Consider the following 24801-nt stretch of genomic DNA (forward strand, 5'->3'; position numbering starts at 1 on the left):
AAGCTGTGCTAAGAGGAAAACTCATAGCGCTGAGTGCCTGCAGAAAGAAACAGGAAAGAGCATATGTCAGCAGCTTGACAGCACACCTAAAAGCTCTAGAACAAAAAGAAGCAAATACACCCAGGAGGAGTAGAAGGCAGGAAATAATCAAACTCAGAGCTGAAATCAACCAAGTAGAAACAAAAAGGACCATAGAAAGAATCAACAGTACAACAATGCCAAGCAACCAGAGCTTCCAGGGACTAAGCCACTACCTAAAGACTATACATGGACTGACCCTGGACTCTGACCCCATAGGTAGCAATGAATATCCTAGTAAGAGCACCAGTGGAAGGGGAAGCCCTGGGTCCTGCTAAGACTGAACCCACAGTGAACTAGTCTACGGGGGGAGGGCGGCAATGGGGGGAGGGTTGGGAGGGGAACACCCATAAGGAAGGGGAGGGGGGAGGGGGATGTTTGCCCGGAAACCGGGAAAGGGAATAACACTCGAAATGTATATAAGAAATACTCAAGTTAATAAAAAAAAAAAAAAAGAAAGAATCAACAGAACCAAAAGTTGGTTTTCTGAGAAAATCAACACGATAGATAAACCCTTAGCCAGACTAAGGAGAAGACACAGAGAGTGTTTCCAAATTAACAAAATCAGAATTGAAAAGGGAGACATAACTACAGATTCAGAGGAAATTCAAAAAATCATCAGATCTTACTATAAAAACCTATATTCAACAAAACTTGAAAATCTACAGGGAATGGACAATTTTCTAGACAGATGCCAGGTACCGAAGTTAAATCAGGAACAGATAAACCAGTTAAACAACCCCATAACTCCTAAGGAAATAGAAGCAGTAATTAAAGGTCTCCCAACCAAAAAGAGCCCAGGTCCAGACGGGTTTAATGCAGAATTCTATCAGACCTTCATAGAAGACCTCATACCAATATTATCCAAACTATTCCACAAAATTGAAACAGATGGAGCACTACCGAATTCCTTCTATGAAGCCACAATTACTCTTATACCTAAACCACACAAAGACCCAACAAAGAAAGAGAACTTCAGACCAATTTCCCTTATGAATATCAACGCAAAAATACTCAATAAAATTCTGGCAAACCGAATCCAAGAGCACACCAAAACAATCATCCACCATGACCAAGTAGGCTTCATCCCAGGCATGCAGGGATGGTTTAATATACGGAAAACCATCAACGTGATCCATTATATAAACAAACTGAAAGAACAGAACCACATGATCATTTCATTAGATGCTGAGAAAGCATTTGACAAAATTCAACACCCCTTCAGGACTTTATCAAAGTCCTGGAAAGAATAGGAATTCAAGGCCCATACCTAAACATAGTAAAAGCCATATACAGCAAACCAGTTGCTAACATTAAACTAAATGGAGAGAAACTTGAAGCAATCCCACTAAAATCAGGGACTAGACAAGGCTGCCCACTCTCTCCCTACTTACTCAATATAGTTCTTGAATTTCTAGCCAGAGCAATCAGACAACAAAAGGAGGTCAAGGGGATACAGATCGAAAAAGAAGAAGTCAAAATATCACTATTTGCAGATGATATGATAGTATATTTAAGTGATCCCAAAAGTTCCACCAGAGAACTACTCAAGCTGATAAACAACTTCAGCAAAGTGGCTGGGTATAAAATTAACTCAAATAAACCAGTAGCCTTCCTCTACACAAAAGAGAAACAAGCCAAGAAAGAAATTAGGGAAACGACACCCTTCATAATAGACCCAAATAATATAAAGTACCTCGGTGTGACTTTAACCAAGCAAGTAAAAGATTTGTACAATAAGAACTTCAAGACTCTGAAGAAAGAAATTGAAGAAGACCTCAGAAGATGGAAAGATCTCCCATGCTCATGAATTGCCAGGATTAATATAGTAAAAATGACCATTTTACCAAAAGTGATCTACAGATTCAATGCAATCCCCATCAAAATACCAATCCAATTCTTCAAAGTTAGACAGAACAATATGCAAATTCATCTGGAATAACAAAAAACCCAGGATAGCTAAAACTATCCTCAACAATAAAAGGACTTCGGGGGGAATCACTATCCTTGAACTCAAGCAGTATTACAGAGCAATAGTGATAAAAACTGCATGGTATTGGTACAGAGACAGACAGATAGACCAATGGAACAGAATTGAAGACCCAGAAATGAACCCACACACTTATGGGCACTTGATTTTTGACAAAGGAGCCGAAACCATTCAATGGAAAAAAGATACCATTTTCAGCAAATGGTGCTGATTCAACTGGAGGTCAACATGTAGAAGAATGCAGATCGATCCATGCTTATCACCCTGTACAAAGCTTAAGTCCAAGTGGATCAAGGACCTCCACATCAAACCAGATACACTCAAACTAATAGAAGAAAAACTAGGGAAGCATCTGGAACACATGGGCACTGGAAAAAATTTCCTGAACAAAACACCAATGGCTTATGCTCTAAGATCAAGAATCGACAAATGGGATCTCATAAAACTGCAAAGCTTCTGTAAGGCAAAGGACACTGTGGTTAGGACAAAGCCGCAACCAACAGATTGGGAAAAGATCTTTACCAATCTTATCACAGATAGAGGGCTTATATCCAAAATATACAAAGAACTCAAGAAGTTAGACCGCAGGGAGACAAATAACCCTATTAAAAATGGGGTTCAGAGCTAAACAAACAATTCATAGCTGAGGAATGCCGAATGGCTGAGAAACACCTAAAGAAATGTTCAACATCTTTAGTCATAAGGGAAATGCAAATCAAAATAACCCTGAGATTTCACCTCACACCAGTGAGAATGGCTAAGATCAAAAACTCAGGTGATAGCAGATGCTGGCGAGGATGCGGAGAAAGAGGAACACTCCTCCATTGTTGTTGGGGTTGCAGACTGGTACAACCATTCTGGAAATCAGTCTGGAGGTTCCTCAGAAATTTGGTCATTGAACTGCCTGAGGATCCAGCTATACCTCTCTTGGGCATATACCCAAAAGATGCCCCAACATATAAAAAAGACACGTGCTCCACTATGTTCATCGCAGCCTTATTTATAATAGCCAGAAGCTGGAAAGAACCCAGATGCCCTTCAACAGAGGAATGGATACAGAAAATGTGGTACATCTACACAATGGAATATTACTCAGCTATCAAAAACAACAACTTTATGAAATTTGTAGGCAAATGGTTGGAACTGGAAAATATCATCCTGAGTGAGCTAACCCAATCACAGAAAAACACACATGGTATGCACTCATTGACAAGTGGCTATTAGCCCAAATGCTTGAATTACCCTAGATGCCTAGAACAAATGAAACTCAAGACGGATGATCAAAATGTGAATGCTTCACTCCATCTTTAAAAGGGGAACAAGAACACCCTTGGCAGGGAATAGAGAGGCAAAGATTAAAACAGACACAGAAGGAACACCCATTCAGAGCCTGCCCCACATGTGGCCCATACATATATAGCCATCCAATTAGACAAGATGGATGAAGCAAAGAAGTGCATGCCGACAGGAGCTGGATGTAGATCGCTCCTGAGAGACACAGCCAGAATACAGCAAACACAGAGGCGAATGCCAGCAGGAAACCACTGAACTGAGAATAGGACCCTCGTTGAAGGAACCAGAGAAAGAACTGGAAGAGCTTGAAGGGGCTCGAGACCCCATATGTACAACAATGCCAAGCAACCAGAGCTTCCAGGGACTAAGCCACTACTTAAAGACTATACATGGACTGACCCTGGACTCTGACCTCATAGGTAGCAGTGAATATCCTAGTAAGAGCACCAGTGGAAGGGGAAGCCCTGGGTCCTGCTAAGACTGAACCCTCAGTGAACTAGATTGTTGGGGGGAGGGCGGCAATGGGGGGAGGATGGGGAGGGAAACACCCATAAAGAAGCGAGGGGGAGGGGGATGTTTGCCCGGAAACCGGGAAAGGGAATAACCCTCGAAATGTACATAAGAAATACTCAAGTTAATAAAAAAAATTAAAAAATGAAAAAAATGTTAGAGTAAGTGGCAGATGTGAGGTTAATAGCAACAGAGAACACTTTTCAAAAAATTTAGGGATGAAAAATTAGAGATGCAAAGCATGGAGCAGAATACAAATAATTTTTAGTGAAGGAAAGGGATAAGGAAGACATAAATGGACAAAACTGATAGCGATTGAGTAGCTCTAAGGAATAAACAAGATAAGCAAGGTGACATGGAAAGAGAAAACTTAGAGGGGAAAATGGAACCAAACTTTTTCTACTGAGTAATTATGCCTATGGATGAGTAGGGTGGAATGGTTTTCTCAAGTACAGTTTAACAAATAATAATGTATTGTTTGGGATGACAAAAATGGTTTGCCTGTTAAGAGTACTTGGCGCTCTTGCAGAAGACTTGGAGGTTTGGTTCCCAGCACCCACATGAAAGCTCATAATTGTCTGTGCCTCTAGCTCAAGGAGGACTATGTCCCTTTTCTGGCCTATTTAGGAAACAGGAATACATATGATACCTATACCCATATGAACAGAAAAACCAACTATATGTGTTAGAAAAATATGCTTTCTGTGAGCACTATGAAAGAGAATCCTTCCTTCTTTTTTTCCAACTTCTGGTGTTGGCCAGATGTGTTTGGAATTCCCTAGCTTACGACTGAACTCCTTAGATGCCTGTTTTGATTTCCATAACAAATTCAGGCTTTGTCTTTTATCTTTACATGATGTTCCCATATATATACTATATATATGTATATATGTATATATACTATATAGATGTTCCTAGAGGAACATCTCATTTATCTCATTTCATCCTTATTACATTTATCTCATTTCAACCTTATTACATTTATAAAAATCCCTATTTTCAAGTAAAGTCACATATATAGGCACCAAAATATTGGCCTCAACATGGTTTTTTGTTGGATATAATTTAAGCTACATGAGCAGGTATGACTTCAACACTCTTGCATAGAAAATGAATCTAAGACTCTTCTATGATGTTCTGTACATCTTTAGTGTTGCTGCTAGGTCTGTAATTAACTCCTACAACTTAGTGCTGGTATGAACAGTATTTTTCCAGCAACAACACAAGTGCTCCTTGTTCCACGCCTCAAGCAATGTAAGATAGAGAATGAACAGGTTTGAATACTCAATGGCATAGCACAATATAGAATTTAATTTTACAAGGAAAACCCAAATACCATATTTTTTCATTTTTATTGGGTATTTTATTTATTTACATTCAAATGTTATCCCCCTTCTCAGTTTCCCCTCTGCAAATGCCCTCATCCCTCCCTCTCCCCATGCCTCTATGAGGGTACTTCACACTTGCCCACCTACTTCTGCCTCATTGCTCTAGTATTCCCCTACCCTGGAGCACTGAGCCTCCACATGACCAAGGAACTCCCCTCCCAGTGATGACCAATAAGACCTCCTCTGGTACATATTCAGTTGGAGTGATGGGTCACCCCATGTGTACTCTGGTTGTTGGTTTAGTCCCTGGGAGCTTTGGGAGCAGGGTCTGGTTGGTTGATATTGTTGTTCTTCCTATGGGGTTGCAAACCCCTTCAGCTCCTGTCATTTCCCTAACTTCTCCTTTGGGGTCCCCACATTCAGTCCTATGTTTGGCTGAGTGCATCCACATCTGTATTGGTCAGGCTCTGGCAGAGCTTAATATAGTAAAATTCAAAGTTCTAATTGCAGTCCATAATAAACATCAGACTACTCAAGAAACAACTATTTCTCACCCCACATTACCTCTTTCATTGTTCTCATTGTCTAGTTAGCTAGAACCAATCAACTTCATAGAACTAAAATTCAAGAAATTCTAAGTATACATGCTGGGCTGGTATTCTTTTCTGGGGGGGGGGGTATTGATGGTATTCAAGAGAGAAGGGAGGGCTTCCTAGGCCCCTCCTGTTATTATGGGGTCTGGGATGGAATTGTGAGGGAGATGCTCAGTGTTGGGGGCCGAGTTGGAATGGGGACTCCTCAGCAACTGAGGGCCTCTCTCTTCTCAGTGTCCTTGCTGGGCTGGGGTGGGTGGTCCAGGGTTTCTTACTCCTTGGAAACCATGTAAGCCATGAGGTCCACCACCCTGTTGCTGTAGCCATATTCATTGTCATACCAAGAAATGAGCTTTACAAATTTGTCATTGAGAGCAATGCCAGCTCCAGCATCAAAGGTGGAAGAGTGGGAGTTGCTCTTGAAGTCGCAGGAGACAACCTTGTCCTCAGTGTAGCCCAGGATGCCCTTTAGTGGGCCCTCGGACACCTGCTTCATTACCATCTTGATGTCATCATACTTGGCAGGTTTCTCCAGGCGGCATGTCAGATCCACAATGGATACATTGGGGGTAGGAACACGGAAGCCCATGCCAGTGAGCTTCCCGTTCAGCTCTGAGATGACCTTGCCCACAGCCTTGGCAGCACCAGTGGATGCAGGGATGATGTTCTGGGCTGCCCCACAGCCATCACACCACAGCTTTCCAGAGGAGCCATTCACAGTCTTCTGAGTGGCAGTGATGGCATGGACTGTAGTCATGAGCCCTTCCAGGATGACAAAGTTGTCATGGATGACCTTGGTCAGGGGGGCTAAGCAGTTGGTGGTGCAGGATGCATTTCTGACAATCTTGAGGAAGTTGTCATATTTCCTGTGGTTCACACCCATCACAAACATGGGGGCATCAACTGAGGGGGCAGAGATGATGACCCTTTTGGCTCCACCCTTCAAGTGAGCCCCAGCCTTCTCCACGGTGGTGAAGATGCCAGTAGACTCCATGACATACTCAGCACCAGCATCACCCCATTTGATGTTAGCGGGATCTCGCTCCTGGAAGATGGTGATGGGCTTCCCATTGATGACAAGTTTCTCATTCCCAGCCTTGACTGTGCCGTTGAACTTGTCATGGGTAGAGTCATACTGGAACATGTAGACCATGTAGTTGAGGTCAATGAAGGGGTCGTTGATGGCAACAATGTCCACTTTGCCAGATCTGAGCTGGTATTCTTAAAACTGTCTTTTTCAAAGCTGCTTATAAGAACTTTGGTGAGCTGGGGGAAAAAAAGAATGTTTCTTAGAGCAAAAAAGGTAATACCTTGGAAAAGGCTGAGTCTGTAAGGAAATGAAGCACTTGGCCAGTGAGCAGAAAACCAAACAGCATTCTGCTTGAAGGACATGATTCCAAAGATCAGAGTATCATTTTTTTTCCAAATATCACTGACCAGAAATTAATCAGTCACACTTGACTGCAAAGTAGGTAGAAGAAAGTAATCTATATCTGGGCAATGATATGCCATGCTGACGCCTGTTAGGAAGGGGATTCTGCTTCTAATAATCAAAGAGGAAATGGATACTGGTAGACAATTAGCAGGCTCTGTCACAGGTCACAATAACATGAGTGAGACAGAAAGTTTTCAGAGAATACGAAATTGCTCAAATTAACAGAGTTAATCCCCTCAGAAATTCCCATGGGAGCCAGAGCCAGCAAGGCAGCTGAAAAACCTTGGTGACGGGAAAATCTGGTGTTAGACAAAGTGCTTCCCCATTATTATTTATTTCTTTTATTCTATTTTTAGTATGTATTTATTCTTCACACAAGTGTCAAACTCAAAAGTAAATAATATTTTGTATCATTTATTGAACAATTGAATATTTAACAAATGCTAATGACACAACATAAGGAAATACGGAAATGATGATGTAGTAAGTGTGGCAACAAATTGCTTCAACACTTGTTATTTTATACATTAATTAAATTTTTATACTATATATTAAGCTTATATTCCCAGATTCCCCCAACCCTACTCACCACATTTAATTTTACTTCTCTTAAAAACAAAACAGAACAAAACCACAAAAAGTAAACAAAATGAAAAGAGACAAACAAAGGAAGAAACCACCACCCTATAGAGTACATTTTGTGTTGGCCAACTATTTCTGAGCATGGAGCATAGCTTTTTCATGTTGAGATTTTGTCTGGCTTAGACTTGAATAGGTCTTGTGCATGGTGACACAGTTTTTATGCGTTCTTATGTGCATAGGCCCTGTTGTGTCTGAAAAGTGCTGTTTTCTTGAGTCCTCTAACATTGCTGCCTCTTAAAATCTTTCTGACTCCTGTTCTACATAGATCTCTGAGCCTTGTGGGGAGGGGTGTAATGTACCTATCACATATAGGGATCAGTCTCACTCTCACTACATATTCTCTGGTTGTGGGTCTCTTTGTGTATCACCATCTATGACATAATAGAAAAAAATTCAAGATATAGACATAGAAATTAGCAAAGAAAGAGAACCCTTAAAGATATCTAAACTAAAATAAAACTTGAAATAAAAAAAATTCAAGAAGTCAAAAAAAATCTCAGAAATTAGCCTCAGACTGAATAAGGTAGAAGAGAGAATTTACACTATTGATGTCATGGCAGAAAGAATTGAGTAGTTCAGTCAAAAATATATTAAATCTAAGAAATCTTTGACACAAAGTGCCCAGAAAATTGGAGACACTGTGAAAAGACAAAAGTTATGAATAATCTGAATAAAGGAAGGAGAAGAAACTTGATTCAAAGGCACAGAGGATATTTTTAATGAAACCATAGGAAATTTCAAGATATTGTTACATATCGGAGTCCTAGAAGCATTCAGAACACCAAATACACTGGACCAGAAAAGAAATTACCCTCTAGAAACACAATCAAAACATTAAATGTACAGAAAAAAGAAAAGGTACTAAAATCTCCAAGGAAAAGAGAAAAAGTTATACTCATAGGCAGGCCCCATTAGAATATCACCCATTTTTCAAAGAAGGTTGAAAACTAGAAGATTCTAGAAAGATGTTTTTCAAGTTGAGAAAGGCCATAGAAGCTAGTCAAGATTATTATACCCATCAAAACTATCAATCCAATTGTTTATAGTTTTAGCTTTATTGTGAGGAGAAGGCTTATCTTTTCAACTGTTCTGCTTTTCATTTCTAAAACAATATTAAATAAGCTGAGTTATTCAACACTTTATTATAAAATAGTCATTGTCCTAGATAATTTTTATAGATATAGTTGCAGTTTCTGAGTGTGTTTAATACAGGCAAGGGCTAGTCATGATATTCACAAGGTTAAAGATTTTAAATATGTCTCTAGCTTAAAATATTTTTGAATTGAGGTTGGGCACACCCATCATAAATTGAGGAGTATCTGTATAAAACAAATCTAGAGAATCTGATAATAATAAATTGGATATATATATATAATTAAATATTTTAAAAATCTATTGAGGAAAAATTACCACCAACATAATACTTAATGTTGTGAAACATCTATAACATGATCTTGCCTGGAGGCCAAGTCACTGTTATAATACACGGGAGAGCCTAGCTACAATATTAAGGCAAGCAAATAAATATCCATGTGAGTTATGTCTTAAAGTAGTTGAGAAATATAATCATAACTATGTAATATTTATCTAGTAGGTAACATCATTCTTTGCAGGCAAAATCCAAAGTATTTTCTATGTAGATACTGAGACAGACATTTGCTGTAAATGATGGGCATAAAATTTAATTTTACTTTTATATAGCAGTTAGAAATGAAAAATAAAATAAAACCCTGGCATTTACATTGGAAAAAAATACCTAGTAACCAGCAATAAATCTAAGAAAGGCAGGTAAGACTTCTATGGGGAAGATAATATTACTGAAATAATTGAAGAGAACTGAAATAAATACATACATGCTTATGAATTGAAAGGACTCCAAATTATATAGGTGCCCATTTACCTCCAATCATTCAGTAGATTCAATCTTAATATCAATGAAATATTCAGTATATTTTCTGTGGAAAATGAGAATACTTAAATATTTATTCAAAAATACAAAGGCAAAGAGTAATTCAACACCAATTCAAAGAAGATAACCTTACCAGATACAGAGATCCACAGAAAGCTAATTCAGTCGCTGAGTTCTGACTCAATGACTATACAACTACCAAAGCTGCAGGAACTCCATAACAGTTGAAGTATATACTGTACTATTCTATGACCTGTTCAGATGTAGACCCACAAAGCACAAGATGTCAAGGAAGCATGATACATCCTTTCAGAAGGAGACGGGGCTGAAACTCCACCTTCTAATAATGCCATAGTCTTTTTGGTGATCAGCCCTTATTCTGAAGCTACTTAGATATGCCACCAGTAATATGATTAGCATGCCAAATATTCATCCTTATAGGTATTTCAAAGGTTTTTTTAAAAGCATCTGAATCAGAAACCAAAGACACGATTTAGATGTGAAAATGCATCTAGCATCATATTATGTAGCGATTCCACAAGTTTAAGGAGTCAAGAGTAGGAAATTGGAGAGATGAGAGACCAAACACATTTCCTTGTGTCACAGAAATCTATTTCACAAAAGAAAGTTGAGTGTCTCTGATGGAGTTGAGTCTAAAGCTTTGTAATGTATCTTATCTCATTACAGTAAAAACAACAACTTTGTGGTATCTGAGCCAATAATGACCCCTTAGCAGGGCTCATCCTGGCTACCTGAGAGATTATAATTAGACAGAGGTTTCATAAAATAATTTCCCAGGAGCAAACTCACATGCTTATTTTGTACATATGCCCAGAGTCTTTGAAATGAGTGCACTTTTATAATTCTAATAGATTTCCAGAGCACTGACTATTATTCTTCCTTTTCCGATGCTAATAGCCAGAGGCTGTTGAGATGAAAGTCATTTCAGAAAATCCTGAACAAAAAGCAAACAAACTAAACATCCCTGCCAATTTGTGAATCTGCCAAATCTTCCTATTACCAGCTTCATTTTAATGTTTTGGTTTGCTTGATTTTTCTGGTCTGTTGATAAGTTCTCAAAAGACAAGAGGAAATAAATAGAAATCATCAATGACCTCAAGTTGACACCTCACCCTTATCTTACACAGACAATATACTGGAATATCCTCTCTCTCTCTCTCTCTCTCTCTCTCTCTCTCTCTCTCTCTCTCTCTCTCTGTCTCTCTCTCTCTCTCTCTCTCTCTCTCTCTCTCTCTCTCTCTCTCTCTCTCTCTGTCTCTCTCTCTCATTCAGTGGTGACAGGAATTGAATTTGCACCCTTTCACAGGATTGATAAACTCTCTCTCATGCTGAACTATATCCCCAGCCTCTGCTATTTATGAAATTATATTCTGAAATACAATAAAAAGTAGCCAGAGAAACTTGCTTGGAAACCCAGTAACCAAACATTATTGGGGGTGTGTCTTTCACTTCTCACTGTCTCTGGTGCTTAGTCCCAGTGTTGTATGTTGTACCTTCCAAAAAAGTGAACAAGAGAAAAACAGCACTTGGAGTGTTTGAAAAGATATGATGGAAGGAGATATCTTAACATCTTCTGTCCCAATTCGACATTCTAGGGAAATTTCTCAACTCATTTATTCCTGAATAGAAAAAACAGCTTGGACCTTTGATCCATTGCGTGGATTTAAGAAATGGATCCAAGGTAACGTGCTTATTTTATACACCTTGCGTCAGTTGTTTGTCCAAAATTCATTGCATAGTTGCAAATATAGTCCAGGGCATAGCCTTGTATGTACTACAGCTTGGGTTTGCCGTAGTTTACTTTCGGTTACTGTGCTAAACAGTATGAGTAAAAGAAACTTGGGGAAGAAAGAGTTTGGTTTGGGTTTTGTTTGTTTTATTTTTGTTTATTTGCTTTATCTTACAGCCTACAGTCTATCATGAAGCAAAGCCAGGGCAGGAACACAAGGCAGAAACCTGGAGGCAGGAACTGAATCAAAGGCTAGAACAATGCTAACTGACGTGTTCCCCATGGTTTGCTCATCTTGCTTTCTTATACCACCAGAGGTCACTTGCATAGGGTGGCTTGTTATGGTGCCCCCTGGGCAGGTAGTTCTGGGTGGTATAACAAAACAAGTTAAGCAAATGCCCCACAGATTTGTCTACAGACAACCTAAAGAAGACAATCTGTCAATCACAGTTTCTCTTTCTCAGGTGACTCTAGTTTATGTCAAGCTGACGAACTCAAACTAGCACAGGTGCCAACCTTGGTATTTGCTGTGATGACCTAAACATAATTACAAAGACATAAAAATAGTTTCAGAATGACCTTCTCTAGCTTGCCTTATTCGCTGCTGTGAGGTTTAAAGATTCTCTCTGAGGGTTTACCGAATAATGCATTTGATGTGTTCATTTCTACAAGAGCCATACAAAATACAAGTCCAAAGAAAGTCTAGAATATTGAGACTTAAAACCTTTTTTCATGCAGAACAATGGTGGTATCTGCTGTTAATGCCTCTAATTTCATCACTTTAGAGGTAGAGTCAGGCAGATCTCTGAGTTCCAGGCTATCAAGGTTTACAAAGTGAGTTCTAGGACAGCTGCGCAGAGAAACCTTGTCTTAAAAACAAACAAACAAACAAACAAACAAACAAACGTAAAACCTAAAAGCCTTTTTCATGATGGAGAGAGAACCAAGTGGCCACAGGCAAGGCTAAAAGGGAACTACATTATTTTTCAGGGGAAGTGAATGGCTCCAACAATAAGAAATGCCTTAGGAGAAAGTTCTTCTAGGGCCTGGATGTGATGCTTGACTTTTCACTTGTTGTCTCTTGTTAAAATTCCCTGGTTAATATGAAGTCATGACAACAGCATGTCTTCAGGGAGAGACAGTCCTACAGTTAGATAAAGAACGTCAGAGTCTCTGTGCTTTGAAGAAGACCGAGGATAGAAGAGGGACGAGATTCAGAAGTTTTGGAGCCGTTCTGAGCTGGATTTGCTGAGGTCAGAACGTCAAATATCTCAAAAGCATAATGCCACTTCTGCCATCAATTCCCCACTCTCCTGTTTCCCAAGTTAACGGTATTTTGTTTCTTCATCTTTATGATTACTTTAAACAATATTTTTACAGTTTATACATTTCTTTATCCTACCTTAACTCTTCCCAAATCCCCATTGCCTACTAATCCAACTTCATATTCTTTCTCTCTTCAGATACACACACACACACACACACACACACACACCCCAAATTTAACATGCACAAAAACAAATAATTAAATATTCTAGTCACTCTTGTTTTTTTCTATGCCTCTTAGTTAATCCTATGTTTTAACATATGGATGTATCTCATTTTTAAACCATTTAACAATCTATGAAAAAGTAGTCCTCAAAGCATATTTTCTCCTCCTCTGAAATGAATAGGAATCCTTCAGTTGAGGCAGTGTTTCCGGGGAAGCTGCCGCTGCTGCCGCTGTTACATTTGTTGCTATGGCATCCCTACAAGGAAACAGCAATCAAGAAGTAAGGTGAGACTCAGAACTCGGCAGATCATTAAACCCCACTGCTTGGCAGTTGTTACACAAAAGAAAGCTACAAAAGCCGCAAGTTTGTCCTGGTGAACCAGCTATTGTGTCTGGAAGTGGAAATGAGCTTTTATCAATTTGCAAGAGTAGGCACTCCATGTGACTTTTTAATCTTCTTTTCTCTCCTTCCGTTGCGTGCCTATAAATAAAGAATAATCTTTCAGAAACCATCTGAAAACCAGGAGTAGTCATTTAGATTTTAGTGAGCTTTGAGATCTGAGAGACTCCAAATCTTTTTTTGTTAGTTTGAAAATGTCAACCCGGGAGAGTGAACTGAGTCGCTCGGTGCAAGTCCCTGGAGAGACGGGAACTGATACACAGAGCTGGACAAGGTCCACAGAGTCTCATCTCAGTGTGTGGCCAGCAGCACATGCTGATGACCTTACTCTCTTCCTGTGTTGTCCTAAGCACAAAGTGCTGCTTCAAGACATTTTTACCAGGTAAGCTAAGAGCTAACAAATTCGTAAGCATCCAGATGAATTTTTATCAACCTGACACACCGGAGAGGCAGCAATCACAGTTAAAGAATTGTCTCTATTAGACTGGCCAGTGGGTGTTCTCTTGATTACTATTTGATGAAGGAGGGCCCAGCTCAATGCAATCAGTGGTGACCATAGGTAGGTAGGCTTGGGCTACATAAGACACTAAGTAAACAAGGAGAATCTTGCCAGTAACTATCTTTCTTCCATAGTATCTGCTTTGTGCTTCTGCCCTGGACTCTTTCAACAGTGATATGTAACTCATAAACTAAGTAAAAGCTTTTGTTTTTTTCTTCTCAAGTTACCTTTTGTCATGGTCTGTATTACAGCAACAGAAACTAAAGTAGGACATAAGGTGATAGAGAGACCACAGACAGAAAGGGGGAAAATGTGAAGGAAATATCGATTTACGCACAGGAATGAGAGGCAGCACAGGGAGCCTGAGGTTTGGTCTCACACTACCTGTTCTGGAAAGAGATTTAGCAGCGAATTAGTCAGCCATACTCCAGCCTGATATGTGTCATGTCAAATGTTCTGTCTGTAACCAAGCCAAAGTAATGATGGATTTGATGACTTCTGGAAGTCTTTCCAGATTAGGATTGATAGACTGTCTTCAAATATCTGTAACTAGGATTATTGTTCCTCCAGTTCGTGTCCATGCCTCTAAGTCTCTAGTTGTCAGTTAAAATGGTGCAACAATTTGAAAATAAAGAAGGTGCTGGAGACATGGTTCAGAAGTTACAAGAGCATGTTGTTCTTCAGGAAGATGCAAATTCATGCCCCAGCACATATTCTAGGCAGTTAAGAGCCAGTTATAATACTAGGTCCAGGAAGATCTCATTTTTGTAAGCTTCACTGGTATCTGCACTGCCATGCAGACACAGACACACACACACACACACAGACACACACACACACACACACACACACACACAGACACACACACACACCCCTTAAACATAACAAAGATAAGCCCTTAAAAAGTGAAAGATTACTACATCAAAAGACTTTAGTATACACTATGTACCTGTTCTTGATGACGCTCTACCAATTCTTCTTATCAACATAATACTGTAGGTCTCTTGCTTAGTCTTAACTCTTATAAGAATAAAGAAAATTTAAAATAATAATAGACTCCAGATTGTAGTGAGACACGACCATCATCAACTAATAAATATAGATACCGGAAATTCTTTGAAATTAAATGAGGTATGAGAAGTTATTTAACTGCTGGATAAAAGAAGTCAGTTTTCTTCAGGGGTGTGGCTTCTGTTAGGTTTCTCATGATACAGTAAGTAGGCCATACACACAGCCATGTGGGCAATACCAGTAGAGGAATATGGGAGATATGGGGGACAGGCCTGGAAAAAGTTGGATGAGATGAATGAACGAATGAATTTGATTAAAATAAAAAATACATTCATCTACGAAGGAAAATATTTTTCTCATTAATTTATTTATTCACTTTACACCTGGATCACTGCCATGCCACTTCCTGGTCCCCCTTTACACATTCTCTCCCCCTATTTACTCTTCCCTTTTCTTCTAAGAGGGTGGCATGTCCTTCTGGGTAAGCCCCTACCTTGATACATCAAATCTCTGCAGGTCTCTTCCACAGAGGCGAGGCTCACAATCAACAGGAAGAGATTTAAAAAATGCTTGTAGAATACATGAGACAATGGAAAGGCTAATCATTTTATTTGAATCGCCCCACAACCTGTACCCTTCATGTACATCCAAATGGTGAAGTACACCCTCTATATTTATGCATTTGTTGTGTTCCAGTTAAGAGTAAATATAAACCAAAAAATCAAACAGGGCTAACAGTTTTACTGACACAAGACCTAAATCATAGTACAAAAAAAGTTCATAGCAAAATGTAAGATAAAATTTATTAAGGTAGCTGTCTTGCGGCAACTCATTGCTGTGACAAAGCACCATGACCAAAGCAACTTATAAAAAAAAAGCTTTTACTTCAGCCTTAAAGTTTCAGAGGGGTGACTCTATGACCATCAATGCACAGAGCATGGCAGCAGAGAGGCAGGCGTGCTGCTGGAACAGTAGCTGAAAACTTACCAGTGAACCATAAGCTCAAGACAGAGAAAAGGAGAGCTAAACTGGAAATGATATGGGCTCTTGAAACCTCCAAGCCCATCCCCAGCGACCTACTTCTCTCAACAAGGTCACACCTCCTAATCCTTCCCAAAGAGTTCCAACATCTGGGGAGCCATATGATGAACCTATGGGGGACATTCGTATTCAAACCATCAAAGTAAATGTTAAGGTTTCTTTCTTTTTTTTGTAATATGTGTTCTTTTTTTTTCACTTTTATTGGTTACTTTATTTACATTTCAAATATTATCCCCCTTCCCAGTTTCCCCTCCACAAGACCCCTATCTCCTCCTCCTTCCCTCTACCTCTATGAGGGTGCCTCCCCACCTGCCCACCCACTTCTGCCTCAGTGGCCTAGCGTTCCCCTATGCTCAGTCATCAAGCCTCCACAGAAACAAGGGGCTCCCCTCGCAGTGATGCCAGGTAAGACAACCCCCTCCTACATGTGCAGTTGGAGTCATGGGTACCTCCCGTGTACTCTTTGGTTGGTGGTTTAGTCCCTGGGAGCTTTGTGGGGTTCTGGTTGGTTGATATTATTCTTCCTATGAGGTTGCAAACCCCTTCATCTCCTATAGTCCTTGCCCTAACTTTAAATGAATAGAAATTTTAAAAATATAACTAGTTGTTTATTAATATATTTATTTTGTGTGCACATAGGTTGTGGATGTGGGCATGTTTTTGTTACAGCACTCATGTGGAGGTCAGAGGACAACCTGTAGGTCTTAGTTCTCCCATTTAATCATGTGTTTCTTGTGGATGGAACTCAGGTTGGACAGCTCACAGGGAAAGCACCTTTACCACCTGAGACTTCTTGTCAGTCCCTATGATACACAATTTCCTAAAATCTGTTCTTTTTGGCATACCTGTATTATTAGTTGTGTCTATGTGAAACAGGGATAAAGGGAACCATATTTATGAAGGAAAATATGCTTCTTGTATATCTAAATAAGTACATATTTGATAAAGGAAGCAAATACTTTTCTTCAAAGCATATTTAATAGCTAGATAAATTGGTAGTGGGTTGAATGGATAGTAAGATGTATAGAAATAGTCAAATAAAATTTACAGGAAACCATTGTTTTGTGTTGAACTCCTGAACTAGGTCTCAGTAGATCAGATCAACCCAGAATGAAAAATTCATGTTTAACCCTGTCAAGGAAGTAACCACGAACAACATGAAGTGAGATGGACTTTGATATTCTCATTCAAGCTGCCTTATAGGACCTCACCTTTACAATCCAATCACACAACATCCTTGATTACTCACAGAAGGGCTATTGCCCATTCTTTGAAACACCAATACAAACCAGTTAGATCTTTATTATTGAAATTTTGAATGAGTAGACATATGTAAAAATTGACAGGGGATTAAATTAACAATGGAGAGATAAATATTTCACCTCGTAAAAAGAGAAAGTGAATATTTAAATCAACATCCCATAATTTTTCCATCAGCTGTGATAATGAATTGTAGGATGATGAACAAGAAAACATAAGATGATAAATGGTCTTGAAAACTCAGTTCAGAGCTATAAAAATCTGCTTTGAATCGTTTTTAATGCTTTTAAGTAGTGTCTTTGTTCTAAAAGCTAATGTGATTCACTTTTACAAAAGAAAAAATCAAACACACACGTAATGTAATGTAGTACAGCAGATGAGTGCTTAGTAAATAATGAGAACTTGTGTGTTCTCAAGGCACCTTTGATGATGAGACAGCTTAAGAACACTGTCAGCAGGTCTCTATCTAAACTCTCCTGTGAGTACAGGAGTGGCAAGTCTATTAGCGCTACTCCTCTTTGATGCCCCTGAAAGACTTTGAAAGGCAACTTCTATTCTCCAGTTGGGGGTAAGATTATATAATGGTTACTTTCTTCACAGTGTTTCACCTTTTAATGGCCATGCATCAAGTTACAGGTAGGGATGAATACAGGTGTATTTATTTTCAACTAGTGTAAACTCTTATCACATCTATACACATACACATACATATATACACATACACATATACATACACATATACATACACATATACATACACATACACATACACATATACATACACATACACATATACATACACATACACACATACACATATACACACATAAACATAATACATTACATATACCTTTACCTATACCTATACCTATACCTACACATACACATACACATACACATACACATACACATACACATACACACACATACACATACACATACACATACACATACACATATACATATACATATACATATACATATACATATACAAATACATATACATACACGTGTGTGTATGTGTATCATACTTTGGACTTCAACTTTGGCAACAAGTTTGAAAATTAAACGTTATGATTACAAAATCAGTCTAGACAAAATAGCACGTATTCAGAATACACATGAAAACATAAGAGAAATTATGCATGATGGTAATAAAACCACGCATGTGCTTTGCTTCATTCATTATGTGTGGTATTTATGCTTTCTTTATTATTATGCATTGGGAACATGAAGGTCCTTGTGCTCACAGATAACCAGGGAAACCAGGAATGTTAACCATCCAGAATCATCCTTTCAGAGAAAAGGACTGTACAACATGTTTTTCCAGAAAAGTGGGAAAAGGAGGTGATTAATAGCCAGATGGTCTGTTTTATCATCGGGCCAGGGCATATCAACCTTCTACACTCAAGACTAAAGGTGGCTCATAATCTAGATGACTGCTACATTACTTGTGTATCTAGGAGTGCCCTCAAGCTCCCACAGCCAGGACTGGTGGCACCTAATACTGTTGATGACCCTTATATAATCTGTATAGCCAGATAATCCCCCAAGCTTCCAAAAACCAAAGCCAGAGGTAGCTAGTATCTCAAATGACTTCTATACTATCTGTATGACTGAGACCACACTGGGTCACCCCCTAAGCCCTTACACTAATACAAATAGCCTATCCTTAGAACCCATTTACTTGAAATGAATTTCTGTATAATTATTCTTCCTTGTGCACTGGAATTGTATTATATCAGAAAACTAATTTTTATTGGATATTTTATGTATTTATGTTTCAAATGTTATCCTCTTTCTTAGTTTCCCCTCTGAGATATCCCCTATCCCATACCTCCCCTCTCCTTGTTTCTATGCGGATGCTCCCACTCTCACCCACTCATTCCCACCTTACTGCCCTGGCATTCCCCTACACTGGGAAATCAAGCCTTCACAGGACCAGGAACCTCTCCTCCTGTTGATGCCAGATAATATCATCCTCTGCTACACACGTGGCTGTAGCTATGGGTCTTTCCATGTGTACTCTATGGTTGGTGATTTAGTCTCTGGAAGCTCAGAGAGTCTGTTTGGTGATATTGTTGTTTTTCCTATGGGGCTGCAATCCCCTTCAGCTACTCCAGTCCTTTGTCTAACTCCACCATTGAGGTCCCCATGCTCAGTCCAAAGGTTGTCTGTGAGCATCTTCCTCTGTATTTGTCAGGCTCTGGCAGAGCCTCTTAGGAGACAGCTCTAACAGGCTCCTGCTGTCACCAAGCACTTCTTGGCATCAGCAATAGTGTCTGGGTTTGGTGTCTATGTGGGAGGATCCCCAGGTGGGGCAGTCTCTGGATAACCTTTTTTTCAGTTTCTGCTCCACCTTTTGTCCCCATATTTCCTTTACAGAGGAGTCATTCTGGTTTAAAATTTTGGAAATGAGTGGGTGACCCCATCCCTCAACCAGAGACCTTGCCCAACCTCTGGATAAGGTCTCTACAGGTTCTTTCTCCCCTTTGTTGGGCATTTCAGCTAATCTCATCCCTGTTGGGTCCTGGGAGCCTCTCGTTTTTCTGGCATCAGGGACTTGCTGTTGGTTACCTAGTCCCCCTTCCCTCGACCCACCCCCAACCCTGCCATTGCTACACACCTCTGTTCAAATTCCTGACCCTCTGCATATTGTCCCTGTCTCCTCCCATATCTGATACTGCCCCACTTTTCCCCCTTCCCCTCCTCTCTTCCTCCCAAGTCCCTACAACCCTCCAATCATCATCTCTGTATTTCCTCCCCTGAATAGTTTGTTTCCCCTTCTTAGAAGGACTGAAACATCCACATTTTGGGCTTCTTCTTCTTGAGCTTCATGTGGTCTGTGAATTGTTATCTTTGGTATTCCGAGCTTTTGGGCTAACATATAGCAAGGACACATGCTCTGCTATGTTCATAGTAGCCTTACTTCTAATAGCCAAAAGCTGGAAAGAACCCAGATGTCCTCCAATAGAGGAATGGATACATAAAATGTGGTACATTTACAATGGAGTACTACTTAGGTATTAAAAACAATGACTTCATGAAATTCTTAGGCAAATGGATGGAACTAGAAAATATTATCCTGAGTGAGATAACCCAGTCACAAAAGGACATACATGGTATGTGCTCACTGATATTAGACTGGGAAACATTTTACAAAATTATATTGCTTTAAATGAACCAGCAATAAATTGCCTGGGATCAGTCTCCCTGAAGTTTGATCCAGGTTGATGAAATCAATCTAAACCAAGGTTTTATTCTTACCGCTTCATGGATCACTGCCTGCCTTGAATCCTACAGAAGTCCCCAGTTTATGCATCATCAGACTGTGTAGCTATGCAGTCTGAATTGAAATACTGCCTCCTGAAATTATATATATATATATATATATATATATATATCATATGTTATGTGCTTTCTATTGATATTTTTCGTCCTAGAGATGAAAGTCCTGGAAAAGGTAGACGTAAATAAGAAGTAAATAGAATCTTTCTGAAAGAAAAAATAAAGAACTCTGCTCTTTAAAAGATTTGGATTTGAAAAGAATCTCTCAAAATTTAATTAACTACTGCTCTCTGGTGTCTCCTGGGGAGACAAGAACAAACTTCTCTCCACCCTACACAGGACATCTACAGTAAACTAAAGATAAGATTCTGCACCAGTAAAGCTCATCGACAAAATAATGCATTCACCAAGGCACTTAAAGAAACAAGACTAACTCAAAGGCAGCTACATCAGGAAAGGCCCATGGATAATGTCTCATGAAAGCTGTCATCCATCAACCATTCTTTACTGCTTTTATAATCTGGGGACTGTGCCTTGAGAAAATTGTAACTTTTATAAACTCTCTGAGTCTTGTAAGTTTCTTGAACTTCCTGAGTCTCATGAGCCTTTCTGCTCCTTTCAGAGGGGAGTATTCCAATACAAATAACATAGTTACACAACAAAAAGAGTGTCATGGTTCATTTTGTTTATATTACAATTCAGACAAATTATGTAGATTTACATAATAGTATATCTTGTATATTTTTACTGATTTTTGACTATATAGTAATAAATTACATGATGATAATCTCAAGTTATAAAAGAAATGCATTACTAAAATGTATAATCAGTCTTTTGCCATCAGGATAATCCCTTTTTAATTATTTCGATTTAAAAATTTTTCTACAATATGTTTTGATCATATTCCTTTCTTTCCTGCAACTTCTTCTAGGTCGTCTGTATTCTGTATACATTCAATTTTATGTTACTGACAACTTCATGTTCTCTTTATTTATAAAAAAAGATAAATATAAAACAAACAAACAAAATAAAAAAATTAACAAAGACCTATTAAGACAAAAACTATACCTCAACAAAACAACAAGGGCTGTACAAGTACATGTGGTTCCATTTTGTCTTGGCCAGCTACTCCTGTGCATGGGCCTACCCTGGAGTGTGGTGATCTATTCAGCAACATTTTTTTAGAGAAAAGTCATTTTCCTTTTCTCAGAAGATACTGATTGTGCATATGTTTGTGGTGACAGGTGGAACTTTGTGTCACACTTCCCCCCTTCAGTGCTGGGAGTTTGTTCTGAACCTATGCTGGTCCTCTAAAACTGTCGTAGTCCCAGTGAGTTCAAGTGTGTCATTCACTTTCTGTCTGGGAGACACGCTTGCCTTAGCATCATCCACTACTGTACAAAACCTTTCCCACTCCTCTTCAGCTTTGCTGCCCTAGCTTTAAGAGTTAGGGTTTGATGAAGACATTTTGTTAGTGGCTGTGTGCTCCAATGGCATTCACTGTCTTTATATTGTCCACTTGTGGGTAAGTATGACTATCTTTTCTAGGAAAAGAGAATCAACTGGTTTTTACTTTCTCACTCAAGTACAGCACAAAATAAATTAATTTAATGTGTAGTTATAGTCATTCGATAAGTTTCAAAGTTTTTATTCTTTTGAAAAGCAATTAGGAACTCAATATAACTTTTTAGATGTAGTTAGTACATTTGAAAAACTTAATGTAGTTTAAAATAATACTCTAGAAGCTATCAGCTAATGTCCTATTCAGTTTTATATGGTAATGTCTTTTTTTTATAATTTGATCTGATTATGTACAAAATTGTGATTTAAACCTTACTTTCTCAAGTGAGGTATTTGATAGTCTTGTACCAAGGAGCTATTCACTCTTTTAAAACTATAAATGCTGTTTGAAACGGTGAGGTAATGTCTCTCTGAAGCACAAACATAATTGAATCCACCTATAATATATCAATAAATGCATAGACCATGGGCAAGAAATATAATATGGCTATCCTTTGAGAGTTATAAAGAATAAAGAGTTCTGTATAGAACCAACCACTCAGATTCACTGAGAGATACTCATCTTAGACTACATCACAACCACCAGAGATTGAAGGGACTCTAAAAGAAAAACAAATATCAATAGTTATAGGCTTGTCCCAGAGATGCGCCCCCAACAGATTTCTCTTCTCTTTCCCAATTACAGAAAGCTGTTCTTCAAATCTCAGAGTGGACCATCTCTGTCAACATTTTCTTTTATTTTTCTATTTTTAATTTATTTCCTTTCTCTCCTCTTTTCCCTGTAAGCTCCCAGTGCATTGTCTTTCTCAACCTACCCAACTTCTACTCACTCTCCTCACTGAAAGGTATCCAACTGTCCCTTACCACAGAAGCTGTCGAGGTGATCCGGTGATAAGCTTTTCTTACTGATTTGAATGTTATCTTTCTAAAATTCTCCCTGAGGCTTTTCCAGACTCCTCTCTCACCTTGCCTCTCTCTTGTCTGTTCCCACTCTAGCCTTTTTATTTCTCATGTTTTTCCTCTGCCTGAGAAGTTTGAAAATATTCTTGGAGATTTTAGGCCTGAACATAAGAGGAAAGTTGCCTGCTTCCTTCTTCCCTGGATTGGTATATGTTAATTTGTTGCTGTTTGTTTTGTAGAGGAAAGAACACCTTGACAACATTGACTAATCTTGGGCAGTGTGCTGAGATGGTGAATGGCAATACTGGGTAAAGCCACTGACTCAAGAGTCTGGCTTAGCCATTTGCTAGTTTCACAACCTCAGCGAGTGTGTGACTCTGCATTTGATGACCTTATTTCTTAGGTGACAATCACATTGACCGAAGTGCAGTCTATTGTGCATGTGGGCTCTGTATGCATAGATACAACAAGTGTGAATAGATACTGTATATGCTTTTTTTTTTAAAGATTTATTTATTTATTATATATAAGTACACTGTAGCTGTCTTCAGATACACCAGAAGAGGGCATCAGATCTCTTTACAGATGGTTGTGAGCCACCATGTGGTTGCTGGGAATTGAACTCATGACCTCTGGAAGAGCGGTCGGACGCTCTTAACCGCTGAGCCATCTCTCCAGCCCCTGTATATGCTTTTATAAAGCATCTTTACTACTGTATACTGACTTCTTCTTTCTCCTAAATAATATTACAACTATCTATACAACATGTCTATTAAACTAGGCATAAGAAATTTAGACATAGTGTGAAATTTAGAGAATATGCATAAGTTCCAAGGAACATTGCTATTTTGTGTATGTGTTTTATGTGTTATGTGTGCAACTACATTTGTGTTTATGTGTACATCATCACTTGCCTTTTTGTGAGCACATGCATGATTATGGAGTAATTTTGTAGGACTATCTGCCCTGTTTTTTATGAGACAGAGTCTTTTTCTGGCTTAGGTCTCATAGACTTATATACTGAAGTTGACCAATCTCTAGGAATCCCCCAGGATTTATCTCCTCCGGACTGGAATTACAAATGATGTAATTCCTGGGTGTTTTCAGAGACTGGATTTGGGTCCTCACATTTATGACTGAGCCAACTTCCCAGCCCTTGGTTTTGAGCTTCTGTGAGCTTCAGTGTTCGTGGGAGTCTGCAAGTCAATTTCCTAAAGATACCATACTTTCATTTCAGATTGAGTAATGAAACTATCATTTACAGAGGTTCGAATTGTTTATCACAAGCGATATTTGCCATCTGGTAAACATCCATTAAGTGTGTAACTAGTTTTTTAGGACACACACACACACACACACACAGATGGAAAGAGGAAATTAGTGCAAGACAGAGGCATGAGCAAGAAATGGTGGCATTAGAGCAAGTCCTGTCTCACTGAGGATGGCAGCTTTGATGCTTTGCCAGAGACGTGCCCTGGAATGACTCCAGCCAGGGGGATTGTTGGGGATCTAGAAGCAACTGAGGCTGGGGGACTGCATGAGAGATGCTCAGTGTTCCAACATGCCTTATTCAATAATTTCATTTCATTTACTTCTTAAATAAAATACTTTTTATGTTATTATGTCCGTACAGGCTAAAATCCTGAAGGTAAGCAGATAGTGCAGAAAACTCTATCTGACCCACTTGTTTGTAATTACAATTTTATCAGACCTTCAAACAACAAACTATTATTAGACCACCAGAAGCATCTTACAAACATTAACACCTCTACTTTCTCATTTTGGACCTCAGGAAAAGCAAAAAGGAAGGTTTGAGATATGCTTTTTAATTTTTCCTGTTTAATTTAGTTCTTAAGAACAG

General features: G+C 39.0%; 1 protein-coding gene across 5 annotated transcripts in view; it reads right to left on the reverse strand.

Moving 5' to 3' along the window:
• Gapdhl3 (glyceraldehyde-3-phosphate dehydrogenase like 3) overlaps positions 1-24801 on the reverse strand; it is a 147133-nt gene that overhangs the window by 112293 nt on the left and 10039 nt on the right. For 2 of the 5 annotated variants that reach the window (XM_039093965.2, XM_039093966.2), the window contains exon 3: positions 4677-7058. The exons of 1 other annotated variant lie outside the window; for it this stretch is intronic. In XM_039093965.2, the coding sequence (XP_038949893.1) occupies positions 6064-6945 (882 nt within the window). In that variant the 5' untranslated portion in view covers positions 6946-7058 and the 3' untranslated portion in view covers positions 4677-6063. Of the gene's footprint in view, positions 1-4676; positions 7059-13072; positions 13277-13385; positions 13502-24801 lie in introns of those variants that run through there. 2 more of the 5 variants (XR_005494204.2, XR_005494203.2) reach the window with 2 other exon arrangements.

Source organism: Rattus norvegicus, chromosome 15 (assembly GCF_036323735.1).
Source record: "Rattus norvegicus strain BN/NHsdMcwi chromosome 15, GRCr8, whole genome shotgun sequence".
In the NCBI taxonomy this organism is placed as follows: Eukaryota; Metazoa; Chordata; class Mammalia; order Rodentia; family Muridae; genus Rattus; species Rattus norvegicus.